Here is a 19560-nt window from a genome sequence, read left to right as displayed (position 1 = left end):
AGACGTTTTCTGGAGGAGATCCTGAGGAATGTGCAGAAGGAGGGCAGAGAAGCTATACCCCAGGTGGCTGCCCCTCCTTCTGTCCCCGCTCCCTCCCCTAAGCTGTCTCAGGTAACTCAGCAAAGCACAAATCCTGCTACAAGCAGAAGCCTCTCTTCTTAGACAGTAGAGGGACTACTCCTTACTAGAAACTTCTTGCAGGAGCAGTACAGAGGTGGGGTGGGAGGAGCCTATAACTCCACCTATCTTAGTCTGCCTTGGGCTGCCGTAACAAGATACCACATATGGATGACTTAGACAACAGAGGCTTGTTTTCTCGTGGTTCTGGAGGCTGAAAGTGCAAGATCAGGGTATGGCAAGGGTTAGTTTCTGGTGAGATCTCTTCTTGGTTTATAGATGGCTGCCTCCTAATTCCATTCACAGGACTCTCCCTGAGACAAGTTCTCTAAATTCATCTTTCTCCTTCATTATATCTCCAGTAGTGTTTTGAGGCCTCTCATATTTTGGCTCTGGAGACAGACACTCACTGATCTCTACTTAATCCCACTGTGGCCGACAAGCATGATAAAGCATTTAGAGCCAAGCTCAGGGTATTCAAAGGCCTAGAGTGGGTTTATCTGGACAGATCTATTCCTCTAAGTGGTATCTTTCAGCTTATAACTGTAAAGATTTTGGCAAGACATCCCCATTGCCCCTAGACTTCTTAACTCTTTAGAATTAGTATGTGTCCTAATTTAACTACTAACTCTTAGTGGCACACGTACATATTTCAGTGAGTCCTTGAATCCCCGATTGGAGGCAAAATGTGGTACCCATGTGTGCTCATGGATTTTTCTAGCAACAGAAAGCAAAGTTTTCTTCAACTTCTCCCAAGAATCCATAACTCAAACAAGATTAAGACCAAGTGCTCTTTATTATTTATGGCAAAGGATAGTGCTGACAGAAATGCTTTTCTGTTGTGCATTTGTTTCTTATCATAAAATGATGTCTTGGTAAGGATGGCATCATCCTTTCTTCTTATCTGTGACTTAGCAGAATGCAAAAGTTGATATTTTTTATTTATTGTAGGGCAATCTAGATTTTTAAAGGAACATTGTGGTGTTAATTTATTTTTACCTCTCTTTTTTACACACTGCAATCTTCTGGTGGGGTGGTCAACTCATGTTTAGGAAAATTAAGGAAAACAAATTAACTCAGCAATTCTGGATAAGATTTATGGCAACTGTTCATTTTTACATAGGCTTTTTAGAAACTTTTCGCTCCTTTTATAATCCTCACAAATAAGCAGTTTAGTAAATAATTGAGAGCTGAACCAAAATGTAGCAGTGACCAGAGTATTAATCAAGTGGCAATGACTGAAAAAAAAATGGTCCTAATTTTTCGAGAGAAGCCTATTTAAACTGCATTGTGAACAACTGGGATCTGTTAACTATTGCCTCTTTTTAAGTTCTAAACCTAAAACACTGAAATAATTTTCATAAAATAATTTATGCAAGCTTTGTGGGTGCTCAGTCAAGTTTGGCACCCCCGCCCTTGTTGACATTGACTTGGCATATAAGTCGCTGAGGTAACCTCAGTTCTTTATCTGCTGTGGTTATTGATCGTTTTCTGCCTCCTTTCTGTTCAACCTCAGATGTAATGCTACATGAATACACAAATCACAGGACTTCAAGGGCTTAGAGAGCTGTAGGTGAATTAGGATGTTCTGTAATCATGCAAACATAATTATAGCATCAAAGGAAAACATTCTACCCTCATCAGACTGGGTTGTAAGTCCATGCTGAGACTCACTGTGCATTTTGTAACTGAGTGTTATCATTGACAACTCTAGGCGTTTTATTCTTGCAAGCGTTCTCAGTACACATCCACAGCAATTCCCAATAACACAAAAACATTCAGAAAACAGTAGTGAATGCTACATGTTTGCAACAAGGGGTTATTTTGGTCCTCAGATAGGCAAAATTGATTTCCTGATGCTTTATCACTATAACAATGTTCTCTCTCTTCCCTCAGGATGCTGAGAAGCAATCGCATAAGCTGTGTTGGGAATGAGAGTTTCATAGGACTCAGTTCTGTGCGTCTGCTTTCGTTATATGATAACCAAATTACTACAATTGCACCGGGGGCATTTGATACTCTCCATTCTTTATCTACTCTGTGAGTATGAAACATAGTCCTCATTTATGTATTACTTCAGCCAGTGTGTTATATTTTTCCTTTTATTAATAACATTTTAATGCATTATTAGGCATTTCATAAAAACGTGATCAAGGATTTAGTATTTTTTAAAAAGGACAAATTTGTTCGTGTTAAACTTATGTTAATTTTCTAAAAATATTACCTACTATCTTATATTAAAATGTAATAAGAATTATAATATTTTTCAGTCAATTATTTTTTATAATAATGTGACATGGCTTAATTTATAAATTTTAATCTTATTATAACTTGATTGTGCTGCAAATAAAAGAAATGTTAAAGATTTTCCCCAGTGTTCTCTCAGTGGGGTCTTTTCAATGTAAGTATCATAAAAACAGAGTTTATAGGGTTATTGCCAACAAACTAAGCTCAAAAGGATCATTCACAATGACAGGAGATACATTAGGATGACCAGACCAATAATAAAGCTGTTCACTAGAGGGCATTTACTATGATATTAGAAAAATATTGAAGAAATAGGTTGAGCCTCTTCAAGAGGATGTTTTATGTAGACAGTTCGAGAATAAAGAGTATTTGTAGGTTTATAGACAGAACTCAGAAAGTAGCAAAAAACACCCCATCTCCGAACAATGTATTTCAGGCCTCTTGTATGAAAGTATCTAAAAATAGGTGTTTGAGATGATAAATCTAACTGATATGATTTCCTAGTATTGGTGGCATCTAAACATACTAATCTAAATCAAAAGATACAAAAAAAGCATGTTCAACATAGCTCAAGTCACTGAAGAAATTATTTGAGAGAAGCATCCATCCATCAATAAGGTACTTGATCCTCTTTTCACATAAAATGTGACATTTTACATCGACTGACTAATTTGTGCATATTAAAGATGGCATGTTTATAAATAATGGGATTGTCAATAGGTTCGTGCTGAAGTGGTGAGATGCCAAAAGTACCAAGATTTGTAGAAGTAAATTCATTTTTATAACCGGCATTTAATCAACCCAGCTGTCACTTTAGATGGGGAACCTATTCTCTGGAGCAAATAAAAGATGGAAATCTTGAAATGACAAATTAATGAAATAGCTGTTGTCAGGTTAAACTCAATAATATAAGGTAATCAGCCTTCATCTTTATATTAAATTACTGCATTATCAGTGTGGGGAAGTTTGACAGCAAGTCAGATTTCTGACAAGTTTAAATTATCTCTAAATGAGATATCTATCAGGAACCACTGCATAAACCCTAAATTGCTGCCTTCACTTTATTTTTTGCATGAAATTATTTGAAGAATCCTTATATGAAAGTATTGTTGCTATTTTTTTAAGGTACAAGCATAAAAATTTTGGCCCCCAAAAAATCATCTCATATGTCGAGCGATTGGATATGAATGGGGTGGGGAGGATACAGATAAGAAGGAATCATTCCAACAGAAATAGTGGGGGAAAATGGTAGCCTGGGGTTTTGGGAAGAAGAAGAAAGTGAAACCCTAAACTCAAATCTGCATTGTTTGCATGTGACGCTTAGAAACCTCTTGGCCAATCCCTTTAACTGTAACTGCTACCTGGCTTGGTTGGGAGAATGGCTCAGGAAGAAAAGAATTGTAACCGGAAATCCTCGATGTCAAAAACCATACTTCCTCAAAGAAATCCCCATCCAGGATGTTGCCATTCAAGACTTCACTTGTGATGATGGTAAGAAAGCTTGCCAAATCTTTGATCTTCAGGTGTTAAAGGGACTGTTCTGTTCTTTTTTTATAACAGCTTCATTGAAGTATAGTTCACATGCCACAGAATTCACCCTTTTAAAGTGCACCATTAAGTGGAGTGTAGTAAATTCACAGAGTTGTGCAACCATCACCACTATTTAATTTCAGAACGTTTTCGTCACCCCAAATGGAAACTCTGTCCCCATTAGCAGTCACTCCCCAGTATTCCTGCCTCTCAGCCACATGTAGCTTCATTTCAATTGGAAAAATCATCTTAAAGACTGAGTTTAAGGTTTTTCTAATTATAATAGGCCATGGACTTTTTTGGTGTGGCAGTTTATGCTTCCATGCCATTCTCTTCTTCATTTGCTTTACAAATAGTTATTTCTCTTTCCTTTTATTTTTTTACTGAGGTAACCTTGGTTTATAACATTATATAAATTTCATGTGTACATCATTATATTTTGATTTCTGTGGAGACTACATTATGTTCACCACCCAAAGACTGATTACCATCCATTGCTGTACACACGTGCCCTGTCACATCTTTCTCCCTCTTCGCTCTCCTCTCGCACTCTGGTACCCACCAATCTAATCTCTGTATCTATGTGTTGTTGTTGTTGTTGTTTTTATCTTCTACTTGTGAGTGAGATCATACAGCATTTGACTTTCTCTGTTTGGCTTATTTCACTTAGCATAATACCCTGAAGGTCCATCCATGTTGGACCTTGATTTCATCTTTTTCTGTAGTTGAGTAGTATTCTATTATGTATAAATACCACATCTTCTTTATCCATTCGTCCTTTGATGGGCACCTAGGTTGCTTCCAAGTCTTGGCTATTGTGAATAATGTTGCAGTGAGCGTAGGTGTGCAAGTATCTTTACACATTCATGTTTCCGTGCTCTTTGGATAAATACCCAGCAGTGGAGTAAGTGGATCATATGATAGTCCTGATGCTGCAGGGCACAACAGTACAGCGTATCATAGTTCAGGCAACAGTTATGGTGCACCTTTTGCTCTGTTGTTTTGTTTTGTCTTGTTTGAGCAACAGGACACTTTCTCAGACTGCACTTTCACATCTGAGTCTACGTTGTGTTTCTGAATGTTTTAGAAGATTTTCCAGTCTCTAACTTGTGGTTGATTACTATTTATATAGCTTCATTTTAACTTTTCTTTATTATCCTAAGCATTGTTTTAGTAACTACGATTTTCAAATGAGAAAAGCAATTGACTTATAAATAGAAATTCTAGTAAATCTAACAAGAATAATAGTTGCCACTTTTTAATGCTTTCTGTATGTCATTGCATTTGGTACATAATTGCATTGCATTACGTAGCCTTGTAAGGTAGGTGGAGCTGGTTCTATTATTATTGCCAGTGAATGGAGAGTTCATTTGAGCCCTGTATTTTAAAATGAGGGGCCCTTACAATTTTTGCTAAATTTTTAAGATTAATCTGTCCCTTTGTGCCTCTGCATGTCTGTCTCCTTACAATTTCTCCATAATTCAGTTTAGATTTATATATTCTAATTATAATTTGTATAAATAACTGAACAAAGAAAATACAATTATAATTGTATTGACAATATAAATTGTGAATTATTTTTTGGAATTCAGCCCTAGGCAATCTGAAAACAGTGCTATATAAAATGTATGGCAGCTGTTTGTAAATACTTAATGCCCTACACATAAGTGATCATATGTCTCAAGACTTCTGTGTTTATTACATTAATTTAAATGCACACAATCCCGCCTAGCATCTTCAAAGCCACAAATCTGGGTTTTCCTGTGTTTCTTTTGGCAATTTAGGAAATGATGACAATAGTTGTTCCCCCCTCTCTCGCTGTCCTACGGAATGTACTTGCTTGGATACAGTCGTGCGATGTAGCAACAAGGCCTTGAAGGTCTTACCCAAAGGAATTCCGAAAGATGTCACCGAATTGTAAGTAAAGCTCATCTTTCCCTTTTCTGAACAATTAATATTTCACACGCCAAGGGAGATGGAGACCAAACAAAAATCTTTAGAGTCCTGTTTGCAAATTACATTTTATGGGCCATTAATTAGTATCATGTAAAATTCTAAACAAATAATAAAAGCTAGTTCAGATACCCTTGGGAAATGCTGGTTGTGTGTTTCTGGGTTTTTTCATTGTAGGGTTTCTCAGTGCCTTTATTATGCTAAAGTGCACAGTGAAGCTCCAAGAGAAGACGGTAAAAATATAAGGTAGCTCCCATACTTATTTGTCCCTATGGATCTTTTCTCATGGAGTATGTTCCATCAAATGCACCTTGGGAAATGCTATATATTTAGTTTATCTCCAATGTCTAGGATATTCCATATGGTTAATTATTCTTTACCATTATGTCCCCTGGGAGAATATCTCACCATATGGGATACGTAAATATCTGGGATGTAGAAGAAGCTGGCATAATCCTTACCCTTAAAAGAGATACTGCTTTTTGGGATTGAATCAAAGTCCTTTAGATTGTAAAGAGTATGAGGCTAATTATCCCTAACATTTTCATAACTGATATTCAACCGCAAATTACATGGCCAATATACACATAACTAGATTTTAAGCACTATCCGCACTTCCTTAGCTGTCTCATGCTATATATGTGGAATGAAATAAATCAGAAAATAAGTCACATGGAACAATGACGCATGTGTGCTGCATTCCATTCCTTTGTATACTAATGTACTATGTACAAATGCTTGATATGCAGTTGAGTTATTTTGCCTCTGTTTACTTTTTTATTTGTATGGAAGCATGTATCAAAAATGGTTTAAGTCTAAATGTAATTCATGCAAATATGTACCTGTAATTCATGTAGATGTGTACAAGTATTCCAAATGAGCAGCTTTGATAAACTTTGGGCAACATAGAACATAGGAAATGAGTTTCAAGAAGATGTCATTTCAGTTATTGAAGAGCTTGTTTTCAGATCGTGTGCAGTTCCATGAATCTTAATTCAGTCTTGAACACTTAGAGAAAAAAGGTGTAATCTTAGCACGTATGTACAGAAGGTCTCTCTTAGATTTGAATTGTCGTAAAGTGTTCAGTTTCTCTCTCTTGTCACCATTCACAGTTGTTAATTAACTATAAGCACTGCTTGGTGTGTGTGTGTAATTAAATACTTAATTCTTACTTTAGTGTGTGTTTATTTCAGAAGATTACTCCCTCAGTGTCAGCAAGCTAGATAGCTATAGTATTCTGTATGCAAAGCATTGATTCTAGGAGCACCCCAGCCAAGAACATAACACACAGAATGACATTCAGATCATCTTTGATGCTAAATCTCTTCTTCTACCATTTAACTGGCCCATGTTTTAGTTGTTTTGCCTGATTTCCATCCAATAATTTTAAACGTCCTTTAATTTCCTTACTAAACTACATCTAAGAAACTGTTTGATTCTTGTCCTGTCTATGCCATCTGTGTATTTCTTCTGTCACATAGTCAAATCTTCAGTCTATTTCTCTACAAATTATTAAAAAGTAATCCTTTTTTTTCTAAAGAAAATGTTATAGAGATGAGGAAAATAACTCATCTCTTGTGAATTCTAGTTTTACTTCCCAGAAAGCTTGTTCTTAGAATCGTACCAAGTCAGCAGGATTCTTCTCTGCAGTAACATATATGCACGCATTAGAAAAATTTCATGTGTGTGTTATATTAAATTATTAAAGAATTTGGCAAAAATAAGTATGTATTGGTGGACAATTCTGAACAAATGGTATCCATTACTTTTAATCAGTTCCATATAATTTCCCTCTTAGATTGTTTTACGTGTAGACATCCATAGTGCACATTCTGAATCTTTTTAGCTTTCTGTTGTGCTGTTTCTGGAATAAAGGAAGAGTGCTGAAGTCTATGGGATTATGCTGCCCTCTAGTGGTAACAGGAAATACTTAGCTAGAAGAAAAAGGAGAGAAGTTGAAATACAAAAATTTGAGTAGGCATAAAGGGTCGTAACATATGCCCGACTCTCAATCAAATATTTATTACATATTTTGATCATTTGTGCCTTTTATATATCAGTTTTCATTTTGAAATATTTGAAATATACATTGTTGACTCAGGAAATTTCTTAGCTACTTCTGTATTCAGCAAAAATGCTAACTTCAACCTTGGATCTCAAGACTGACCACAACACTGAGGCAGGCGGGCTCATGTGCCCAACATGCCAGAATTGTTTGGGGGCACATCTATAGGCAGATGACCAAGGAACTGAAGGACATTTTTACTCCTCACCACTATATTCTCGGAAAGAACAGCCTTGGAAGGAGATGAAATTTATTTTTCTTTTTGTGACATCATGGATATAACTTTAAGCATTCCTTTATTTTTGTGTCTTGCCAGTTAGCCCACAACCTATCTATTTTCTGATTATTCTGCTAACTCTAATCAGAAAGGGAAAATTTACTTATATGTGGCCATCTGATTATTGCTTTTGCATATATATGATATATTTGTATATTTGAAAAATGTTGTGATTTCCTATGAAACCTCCTAAAATTATTATTACCAAGCTGTATATACAGTGATAAAAACTATTTCAAAGATATTTTTAATTGAAATCTAATTATTTTTAAATTCCCAAGTATCTCTTTTAAAGCACCGATCTTTATTTACTAACTGTATTGATATCCATGAAAGCTTTGAAGAGAAGTCTTGTCCTCAGTAGCAAGGTTCTGCCAGTAGTGAATGCATTTCATGGCATTGTCTCCAGATAAAAACAAGCGAACTGGAGGCTGACTAAAACTATGGTTGGTTGAATGAACCTTCTTGCTGACACACAAGTGGTTGCATACATGCCTTGCCTTCTTAGATAAACCGCAAAGAACTGGACTCACCAGTCTCCCCTTGGTTTTATAATTTAACCTAAGTGATCCGCAAAATAATTCTACTGGATTGGACAACACGGCTTTTTTTTTCTTTATTTCTCTTAAATAAACATCCCAGCTAAGAACATGACCTCTTAAAGACAAATCTGCCAAGTGCTTCCCTGCCTCAATGAAGAGTGAAATATTGTTCAACTATTTTATGATACACTACTGTTACTTTAAAAAAGATACTATTGTTTCCTTATTTTTAGGTATCTGGATGGGAACCAATTTACACTGGTTCCTAAGGAACTCTCTAACTACAAACATTTAACACTTATGTAAGTAATGTATTATATTTTTCTGTCTTTGACTTCTTATTCTGTTTCATGAAAATGGGGATAGCAAGGAGCAGAAGATTTAGTGAACCTTTCAGATAAAATAAATCATTTACAGTTAGATGGCTCCCTCCTTGCTCGTTGAAGTTCTGGATCACTAGCTACATCTTCATTGAATATCAATCAGGCGATGGAGTGTCTTAGAAAAAGGTCCTCCTTTATTCAAAGTACAAATACGATTAAGTATGAGTATCAAAGAATTATAGAAATGCAGTAAATCGGTAATGAATATTGTGCATAATGAATGCAGTAAATTGATAATGAATAAGGCTATTTTATGACAAGCCAAGGAAAGAAAGATGGAAAACAATATTTTTATTCTTGACTTTAAGCAAAAGATAGTAGATAGTAGTAACTTTACTGAAAATGTATTTGAAATCTAGTTTATTAGGTTTTATTCTCTTATATAAAATACATTATGAATTAAGTTATGGGCTTCCAGTATTAAAATCTATTTTCTAAAATCCGTAGTTACTTACACAGCATTTAAGTAAACTTGTCAAAGATGCAGACATTTGGGGTATAAATTTCAAAACATTGAATTATTTTTTAATTTGGTTTGATGTCCTCCTAAAATAACATATTTTTTTGGTAATGTATGTAAACAGTTTTTGCCATCTTTAAGTTGTGAATACAAGATGATATTTAAACATACCAACATTTCAATAAGGTGTGCACACTGTTTAAAAATATGTATAATCTTACTATATATAATGTCACACAGCGTAGCTAGGTTAGTAGTTGATAAAACTTCTCACAAAACAAAAAATTAGCAACGATAGTGGATGTAAAGGGAAATGCTTTATCTTTAGTTTAAATCTATCTGATTTTAGAGTAAATATGACTAGTCGGCTTAGGAGGTGGATTTCTAGTATTCCTAGAATAAGGAGGTTTATTCCTAACTAGTGAATTCTAGAAACTTAGGTAGCAGAAAATGTTACATTTCTCAATGTATGCTTTATCCTAGGCAGATGGAGGTTAGCTAAAATGCTGTTGATCATTTTTAGTTTTCCTTAAAAGTATGGGAAAATCAAACGCTTTGTAAATGTGTGTAAGACTGTTTAAATGACGAAAGATTAAATTAAGAAAAGAGAGAATGTCTTCTAAAAGGTCTTATTCTGCCTCTCGTTATTTATTTAATAGCAGCAAAAACTGATTACATACATTTTCTTCGGTTAAATAAACCATTAAATTGCTGCAATTTCCAAAGGGTCACTTCAGCAGAATTGGGTCATTTGTGGGACAGCATGTGATTATTTAAAACCAGTTTGGAAATGAAAAATGAGAATTTGTAGATCCAGAAATGCTTTTACCAATGACTCCTTATGCAACTCTAGGCAAGTAACTTCTGCTAACATAGATATATTTATTTATTTTTAAAGTTTTGGTATAGTAATTCTGCAGCTAAGAAGATAAGGGATTATAAAGCTCCTATAACATTCCTACCATTTTCACAATTTTATTGGTTCATTTTACTGATATTTTGGTATTTTAATGAAGAAACGGCTAATCTTAAGCTTTTCTGAATCTTGCATTTATTCATCTACTTTGCTTCAGAAAAAACAGTGAATATAAATACACACACATAAAGGAACATAAATTATGACCCATAATCTTCTGTTTATTCATGAATCTTCCTTTTATTCATATATTTGGCATTTTGCTTTAGAACAAAATTAGTGAATTTATACATATTTACTAATGTGTGTCACATTGTCATATAAAGGTGAGTGTGAATGTGTATATATTCACTAATTTTTTTCTAAAACAAAATGCAAAATATACATGTCATTTTGTATTATTAGATTACATTATATATTATATTATTATATTGTATTTATAATATATATTATATGTCATATTATATATCTCATATATATTATATATAATAAAAATAAGGTCAAGTTCACTGAATATAAATTACAACCCATAGTACAAAGTACCCATTAATAGCCGTTTAGCATTGGTAAAAAATCCACATTTACTTATCATTCATTAAACAGATATTTACTGAAGACCTACTATTTGCCAGTGACTTTGCTCAGGGCAAAGTTTTAATGATGGCATTGTTTTTAATGATGGCATTGTGAGTGTAATTAAATGAGGCATTCTTTCAATATTCAAATTTACATATGTCTATCAGTCAGTGTATGTATCAATGACAAGGAAGTATGTGCAAGCAATGGAACTTTCAAGAACAAAGGTTTATTTCTCACTCATAAAATGTGTCTGTTGTGAGTGCCTCCGCATGTCTCTGCTCCAGGACCCGACAACAGGTGTGGGCTCTCTGTGGACCATCACAGGTCTTGCAGGGAAGAAAGCAGAGGGATACGGAAAAAGTGAGCTCCTTCTGAAGCTCTGTCCTGAAGTGAAGCTGGCACTGCTGCCCACACTTCATCAGCCAAAGCAAGGCATGTGGTCACTTCTAATTTCAACAGGCAAGGGTGTGAATAATTATGAATAACATTACAGTCTACCCCAGAGAGTTACCCAGTGTTTTGCTATTTTCAGATAAAAGCTGAGTGTTAACAATCTGCTGTGAACAAGAAGATCTTTCTCTTTCTAAGAATCACTAATATTTCAATTTCTGTGGTAACAGCAGACTCCATTTCTTTCTTTTTCCATTTTAGAGACTTAAGTAACAACCGAATAAGCACCCTTTCTAATCAGAGCTTCAGCAACATGACCCAGCTCCTCACCTTGTGAGTGTGAATGTGTGGTACTGAATATTTATTAATTCACTGGACAAAATGCATTTTCTAGGCCCTGGACATTCCTGGTAAACAAGACAGAGAGAGTCTCTGCCCTCAAGGAATGTAAATACTGTTGGGAGAAACAGACAAATAAAACCTCAATAAACAGGCAAATACAGATATTATAAAAAGTATTGGGCTCTGTAAAAGAAACAAAGAATAGTTTTTGTTTGTGGTGGGGCTGGGAGAGATCCTTAAGGCAGACCTCTGAGGAAAGTCACTTGGGGTGGGGGGGGCGGGCATAGTTGAGGCATCAGCCTTGGAAGCATTCTAGACCATATTTAGAAATAAATATGTTGTATTAGTGAAACTACAGAAAGATTAAAAATATGTACTATGCATCAATATTCTCAATTTATAAGATGCTTAAATAGCTCTTTTCTTAACTGCTTTGCTTTAAAAATGACATTTGGCCATTATGGTATACCTGAGTAAAACAAATTGGCTTACGTGTGCTTTCAGAATTCTTAGTTACAACCGTTTGAGATGTATTCCTCCTCGAACCTTCGATGGATTGAAGTCTCTCAGATTACTGTAAGCATTTTATGTTCAAAACACTTCTTTTCTCAGTGATCTGAGAAATAATAATTTAACTTTAATAATTTAATAATTTAACTGCTTTGTTGAGTCTTGAGTATTTTTAGATATTTGCATTAGGATTTACTACAAATTTGGAAGTAGGAAAATTGTATCTTATTGTATCATTGCTCAACAGCTTTTATTTGAACAACATAATTTTCTCTTTTGTAACAAGGTGCTGTAGTCATTTATTTGATTATATAAATATTAAGATGTATGTTTCATATAGATCCAACTAATTTTGAAAGAAGTATAGGAAATTTTAATTTCTTTAAAAATTACATAACACAGAAATACATTTTTGCCATTAAAAATATATTTTAAAGTATATGAAATAAAACATGATCCTCAGTCCCAATCCCTTCCCCTAGAATCAACGGTTAAATAGTTTGATGTTCTTTTCTGGTCCTTTTTATATGCAATTTTTTGTATACTGATATATGTATGTCCCTGGCTATATAACTTTTAAAAACCATAAATAAGATTTGTTCTTGTTCTACCTTTGGCTATTTTTATTTAACAACATGCTTTAGCCTATTTCCTTCCATTCCATCACATAAAAAGATTCCTCAACTGTTTAACTGGTATAGAGTATTCCATAGGATGAAGGAACTATAACTTATTTAATCGTCCTCATCTCTACTATCATTTGGTTTGATTCCAAATTTTACTTCTTCTACACAGTGCTGGAGTGAACATCCTACACGTTCATCTTACTGTCAAGTATATCGCGAGAATACCAGAAGTAACTGTCAAGTTGTCCCCCAAAAGAGGATTTTGTCAATTTACAAATTTATTTTCTAGCAATTCTATTTTAATAGAGTACCTGTTTCAAAGCACGCTTGAAAATATTGAATATTATTAATCCTTTCATTTTCATCATATGAAAGATTGAACATTATTTTCTATTCCTGTTTTAATTGCAATTCCAATTACTAGAGTATTTGAGTATATTTTGCTTGTTTAGTGAGCATTTGTGCTTCTTATTCAATAAGCCTGATCGTATCATTTTCCATCTTCTGTTGGGTATTTTGTCTTTTCCTTGTTAACATACATATCTTTGTGCATCCACTACTTGACTTCTAAGTTTGCAACTCCTTTTACAGAATTAATCCTTGTGTCTTTCATATTATGGATATATTTTATGTTGTCAAAAATTTATCACTCTTTTCCTTTGTGGTTCCTGAGTTTTATATAATGCTTTTGAAAGCCTTTCCTATCCCATGTTTATAAAAAGGAGCTCTTCTATATTTTCTTTTAATACATTTTAGTTTTATTTTTACGTTTAACTCTTCAACCTAGAATTTATTTTACGCATATTATATGAGGTAGAAACTAACTTTTTACTTTTACAGATATATACCCAGTTGTACCAAGACTATTTATTGAATAGATCATCTATTCTGCACTGATTTAAAATGCTTATTATAAACTAAATTCTCATACATGCATGGGAATTTTCCTGAACTCTCTGAAATGCAGGAAATTTAATTCTGCTTTTTTTCGCTTTCAGTTCTTTACATGGAAATGATATTTCTGTTGTGCCTGAAGGTGCCTTCAACGATCTTTCTGCATTATCACACCTGTGAGTACCTAGTTCACGAAGGTGGGTTTAGAGTCAAACTCTCCCTGGCAAGTGAGTTTGGAACAAACAGACCTCTGCCACCCTTTTACTGTAACATCATAAGATGTGATTGGTTCCATTTTTAAAGAAAAGCTCAAGATTTTCAATCTAGATGTGATGCTCTCTACAAGGTAGCCTTGATTTATCCTTTTGCCTCTTACTCCCCATTATTTGAGTTCTCTTTGCTTAGCTAAAATGATCTCTTCTTACAAACACGGCTCCTCAACTTCCCAGCCTATGCCTTTTCTCTTAATGTTCTCTGATTCTAGAATATCAGCTCCCTTCAGTTAGATCTGCCCAAACCCTACATTTCCAAGTGACCGCTCAGGTATCGAGTCCTCCATGAAACGTATCCTGACTTGATCAAACTGGATTCATTTATTGAGCAAATATTACTCAGCATTGACTATGGCACCATGCAGAAATAAATTAGAGAGATTCAAGACTTTGCAATGTGGTAGGGGGAAACAGCTAAATCCTCATTTCGGGTGAATGTTTTTCCTTTGTGTTCTCTCTCCTAGCAGCCTGTTTGTACCTCTGTATTTCTTGGAAATGCAATAAAACAATTTAAAAATGTGTGATAAAAGGAGTCCAAAAAACTGTATTGGCTCAAATTCCATTATTTTGAGTTGTAATGTTAAGACCATGGCAAAACTGGAAGAACTTCAGACAGCAGCCCTAGAATCCAAAGCCTTGGAGGTCAGGCTGAGTTTGCCATCACCTGATGGCGCTCACCTGCTTCAGCTTAAGTATCAGTGTCCGTTGGCTCCAAGTTCCCCAAAAGAGGTTGCTGCCGTATTATCTCCTGGCTTTGCCCTCCCCTCCAAAACCCACTAAACCCCATGAAGATAAGAAGTTTAGAAAAGTGAGACAGGGGGATTGGCAGAGGCAGGAGGCAGTAGTCAATCATGCTGTATCTGAATGTGCCTTTTGGGGGCTCTGTTATCAATCTAGGTATTTTGCATATCTGACTATCACACTGTTTGGTGTGTACTGTTAATATCCCTTCCTCTAAACTGTTAGGTCCCAGGAGGCAAGACCTTCACTTTTCCATGTGTAAGCCTCAGCCCCTACTGAAAGTCAACATCAGGGCCACCCCCTGCAAACTCTGTGGATGTCATTTGCCTGAGAGAAAATGTCAATGAGGTCCCTAGCTCAGGGTTGCAGGGCCACCATACTGTCTGGCAAAGAATGGAGCATAGAGGAGAAAGTGGCCATTCTGCTAGTGTGGGGGTGGTTTATCAGAAAAGGCTGCCTAGGAAAGGTGCTGCTTGAGTCAAGCAGAACTTTCCTTTATGTGCCACTCCCCCCTAACTCCTGCCTCTAGAGTGAGAGCCATTTGAGTCTTCTTTGTCCTGTGTCCTGTTCTGTCATGTATTTCATTTATACATTTATCTTTTACTCCCTAGATCATATCAGCTTCATTCACTTTTTCTGCTGAGCCCCCTTGCAAGGGCTTAGCAAATGTTAGTAGAGATGAGATCAAATTATTCAAAAATATCATTTTGCTCATTTTTAATTTAGAAGAAGGGTTTGAATATGACAGACACATGAGCATAATATTTTACACTCCAATTCTTGGTTAGAGTTGGGCATTAAAACTGCTACAACATAAAGTATTATGGTTTTGCAAGTGTATTTTGGGGGTTTCCTGATAAAAGAATAAGATAGTTTTGCTTAGACGGTAGACCTAGAAGAATTACTAATCACAAGTTAAATATAAATCAGAATTAATCTGTTTTTTAAATGCTACTTTGTGCATCTACCACTTGTGCCCAAACTTGGCAAGTTTGCCAACTCTTTTTGCTGAGGAAGATTTGCCCTGAGGTAACATCTGTGGCCAATCTTCCTCTTTTTGTATGTGAACCACCACGACAGCGTGGCTGCTGACAGACGAGTGGCTTAGGTCTGCACCCAGGAACTGAACCTGGGCCACTGAAGCAGAGCATAACGAACTTGACCACTAGAGCACCAGGGCTGGCCCTCTGGCATTAATTTCTTAATCTGTAAAATGGATTATTAGTAGTATTGACCTCATAGACTTGCTATTTAGGATAAAATGAAGTAATTCATGTAAATGGCTTTGCACAGTTCCTGCATATTATAATGGTGCAATAAGTGTTACTTATTATATTGATTACTCTCCCTGTCACTACCACTGCCTATGTGAGTAGGAACCAGAGTTCCAGCTGAAAGACGTTGTAAAGGGAGACACCAAGCGAAGGTCAAGATCAGCTCTGGTGGACTAACTTGATGTATATTTATTATTTCGTGCCCCTTCTTATCTTCATGCCTTTGTACTTACTGGTCTTTTACTCTGAAACATCCTTCCCAACTTTATCCACCTACTTGAATCTAACTATCTAAAAGTGTAGAGTTTTTAAATCACCAGTCCTCCAGAACGGTCACCTTCAGTTGACAGTCATCTTGTAAAAACTTCTACCATAACACTCCTAATGACAATTATTTTAATGTATGAGTGTATGTTATACGTTAATTTCCTTTTCAGAATAATGTGTTATTCATATTTGGGTCCCCAGAATCTAGAATAGCGACTGGGTTTTCAGTAAATAATTGGTGAATGAAAGAAGTGTTAATCCGTACTTAGGTATGCTTGCACTCAATATGCTCCTGTCTCTGCAAATGTAAAGAGACTTTGTAAAGCCCGGATGAGTGTTAACACTATTGACAACTCACTAAATCTCAGATGCACATAATTCAGGAAAATGGGGAATCCCCAATGTCTCCATTTTCTTCTAAATTATAATCATTAATAAATCTATAGAGATTTTCTACTAAGCATCGGTTTGGGTTATGTTCCCTTAGGAAATAACAGTACTTCCGTACTTTTGTGTGTGTGTGCTTTTGTGGTGTTGTTTTTCCAGAGCAATTGGAGCCAACCCTCTTTACTGTGATTGTAACATGCAGTGGTTATCCGACTGGGTAAAGTCAGAATATAAAGAACCGGGAATTGCTCGCTGTGCTGGCCCTGGAGAAATGGCAGATAAACTGTTACTCACAACTCCCTCCAAAAAATTTACATGTCAAGGTATGGCTTTTAATCATTTCTACTTCTGTAAATAAATATTCGCAGTGTTAATTTCAAAAGGAAAAGGAAACCATTTGCCCCTAGGCCTCAAAGTTATAGCTGAAAAGCCCCAACAAACAATTCCTGTTTCCACCCATGCTTGGACAAGACCTAGGAGCCCAAGTAAAGAACTAGGTTTCTCAAATAAATCTCAGAAATAGTCCTTTGGAAATGACTACATTTTCTTTAAAATGTATGAAGAAATGAAGAGTGCACGATTTCTGGAACTTCCTCTCATAGCCTCTAACAAGTGAAATATTTTGCTTTTGCCTTGTCTGAACGTGTGCCCTGCTCCTAGGGCTGCCAGGGCCCTGTGGCTTCCTGATGGCAGGTAAGGAGAAACAAGCCCTCCCCAGTGTTCAGGCCAAACCTCAGACTTGCCTCCTGTGCTGCGCTCTTCCTGTGTTAATGTGGCTATTTCTTCCTTGTTCTTATCCCTCTTTTTCCCTCTGTTTTATGTATCTGCGAATTCAAAATAGTGTCTTAGTAACAAATCTTCTCTTCTCTTGTTACAAGAGTAGTATATGCCCAACATAGAAAATCTAAAGAAAAGGAAAATGTGAACAATAAGAAACATTCTGTTTCTGCAAGAACTAAAATTAACCGTTAATCACAGTAACCTAGAGATAACCACTATTAAGCTTGTTTCACATATCTTTCCATTTTTTCCAGTCAAATATATGGGTTTATGTTCCTTACCACAAATGAGATAGAAGGTTGCTATGATTCTTAATTTGTAAATGTTTAAAGAGGACTGCTCATAATTATTAGATGGAGAAGAGAAATTCTTGAAAATTCTAAGTGTATAATCAGTAAATGTTTATTAAACATGTTTTATGTGTAAAACCAAATCCCAGGTATTGAAGAGCATAGAGAAGCTTACAGTATGGCCTTGCCTTCCAAGGCTTGCAGACCTGGCAGAAAATATAAGCTTTCGACGCTCAAACGTTTAGGTAGGATACACGTATCTGAGTAGGTAATATTAGGCAGTGGGACATAGCCTGGGCTAAATCCCATCTTTGCGTTTCAGTAGTTATGTAACTTTGATTTAGTAGCTTAACCAGGCTGTGCCTCAGTTTCCTCATGTGTAAGCAGAAGTGATGATTGTATGTACCTGGTAAGAGTTTTGTTAAGATTAGATGAATTACTATATGCGGAATCTAAAGAAAAGAAAAAAACTGATTTTATAGGAACAGAATAGAATAAAGGTTGCCAGAGACTGAGGGGAAGGGGAAATGGGGAGATGCAGGTCAAAGAGTACAAACTTTCAGTGAAGAATAAATGCTGATGATCTAATGCACAGCGTGGTGACTATAATTAATAATATGGTGTTGTACACTTGAAAGTAGCTGAGAGCAGATCTTAAGTGTAAAAAAAAAAAGGAGTTAACTGTATGAGGTGATGGACATGTTAATTATCTTGCTCTTAGTAATTATTCCACAATGTAAATGTATGTCAAATCTCACACTGTACACTTTAAATATACACAATTATATTTGTCAATTATTCCTCAATAAAGTTGGAAAAAAAATAGTTAATAATGTAAAACGTGCTGTCTCATATGCAGTAAGCACCCAGTATGTTAGCTGCTAATTTTATTATAACATTGCTTTTCAAAACACTAACAAAAAAATGATGTGAGACACTCCATGATTTATTGATAAAAGAAAGAATTTTCAAAAACTATATTCCCTCCAAACACTTTGAAGTTGACATCTAATTTTTTTCATAGCTATAAATGGTTGCAAAAGATGTAATTTGCAGCACATTGTAAATATTGACATTTTAAAATAAGACTCTTCCATTATTGTTTTAAATGTATTTGGTGGAATCTAAATATTACAGCTAATTTTAAAAGAGACAAAAACAAGATTCTCTATAACATTTTATATTGTTCTTTTCCCTTGAACTTCTGTTTTTCCCATTTAATTCCTATTTCCAGTACCTCAGAGAATTGCATCATTCTTTACTATAAAAAAAGCATATAATTTGAATGTTTAAAATTTCCTGCCACCAAAAGTCTGTGAGTCTCTAAAGTTTTCTTTGAATTGTTGCCATTAATAATCATGCATCATTGTTGAGACAGCATAATTATTTATCAGTATTTTACTATTTTTATTAAAAATCAAAAGTGAAGTTTTATTGAAGATGCCTCTCTGGGATTATGTACATTGATTGCAAGAGACTTTTCAAATAACCAATATTTTAAAATTGTCCTTTTGTGACCCCAGATGTTTCCTTGGGGCAGTGCCCCATGGTAAATTTCTGGTGGGCTAAGAGATATACTGTTCTTTTGTGAAGTGGAGATGATTGTCAAAGGGGAGATAGGGAAGGAGACACTGGCATAAAAGCTTACTCTTAGGCATGTTATTGGGCAGATTGGTTTTAGAAAGATTATATGGGGAAGTTGAGAAACTACAAACTGA

At 35.3% G+C, this 19560-nt stretch overlaps 1 protein-coding gene across 2 annotated transcripts in view; it reads left to right on the top strand.

Annotated features, from left to right (window-relative positions):
- The window catches only part of SLIT2 (slit guidance ligand 2), a 357802-nt gene that overhangs the window by 281001 nt on the left and 57241 nt on the right, over nucleotides 1-19560 (top strand). For both annotated transcript variants that reach the window (XM_014838841.3, XM_014838839.3), the window contains 8 exons: nucleotides 2014-2157; nucleotides 3689-3855; nucleotides 5679-5811; nucleotides 8965-9033; nucleotides 11721-11792; nucleotides 12306-12377; nucleotides 13936-14007; nucleotides 16932-17095. In XM_014838841.3, coding sequence (XP_014694327.1) covers nucleotides 2014-2157; nucleotides 3689-3855; nucleotides 5679-5811; nucleotides 8965-9033; nucleotides 11721-11792; nucleotides 12306-12377; nucleotides 13936-14007; nucleotides 16932-17095 — 893 coding nt within the window. The remainder of the gene's footprint in view (nucleotides 1-2013; nucleotides 2158-3688; nucleotides 3856-5678; nucleotides 5812-8964; nucleotides 9034-11720; nucleotides 11793-12305; nucleotides 12378-13935; nucleotides 14008-16931; nucleotides 17096-19560) is intronic.

The sequence above is a fragment of the Equus asinus genome, chromosome 3 (assembly GCF_041296235.1).
Source record: "Equus asinus isolate D_3611 breed Donkey chromosome 3, EquAss-T2T_v2, whole genome shotgun sequence".
Classification (NCBI taxonomy): Eukaryota; Metazoa; Chordata; class Mammalia; order Perissodactyla; family Equidae; genus Equus; species Equus asinus.
This window is presented reverse-complemented; position numbering and strand designations above follow the sequence as displayed.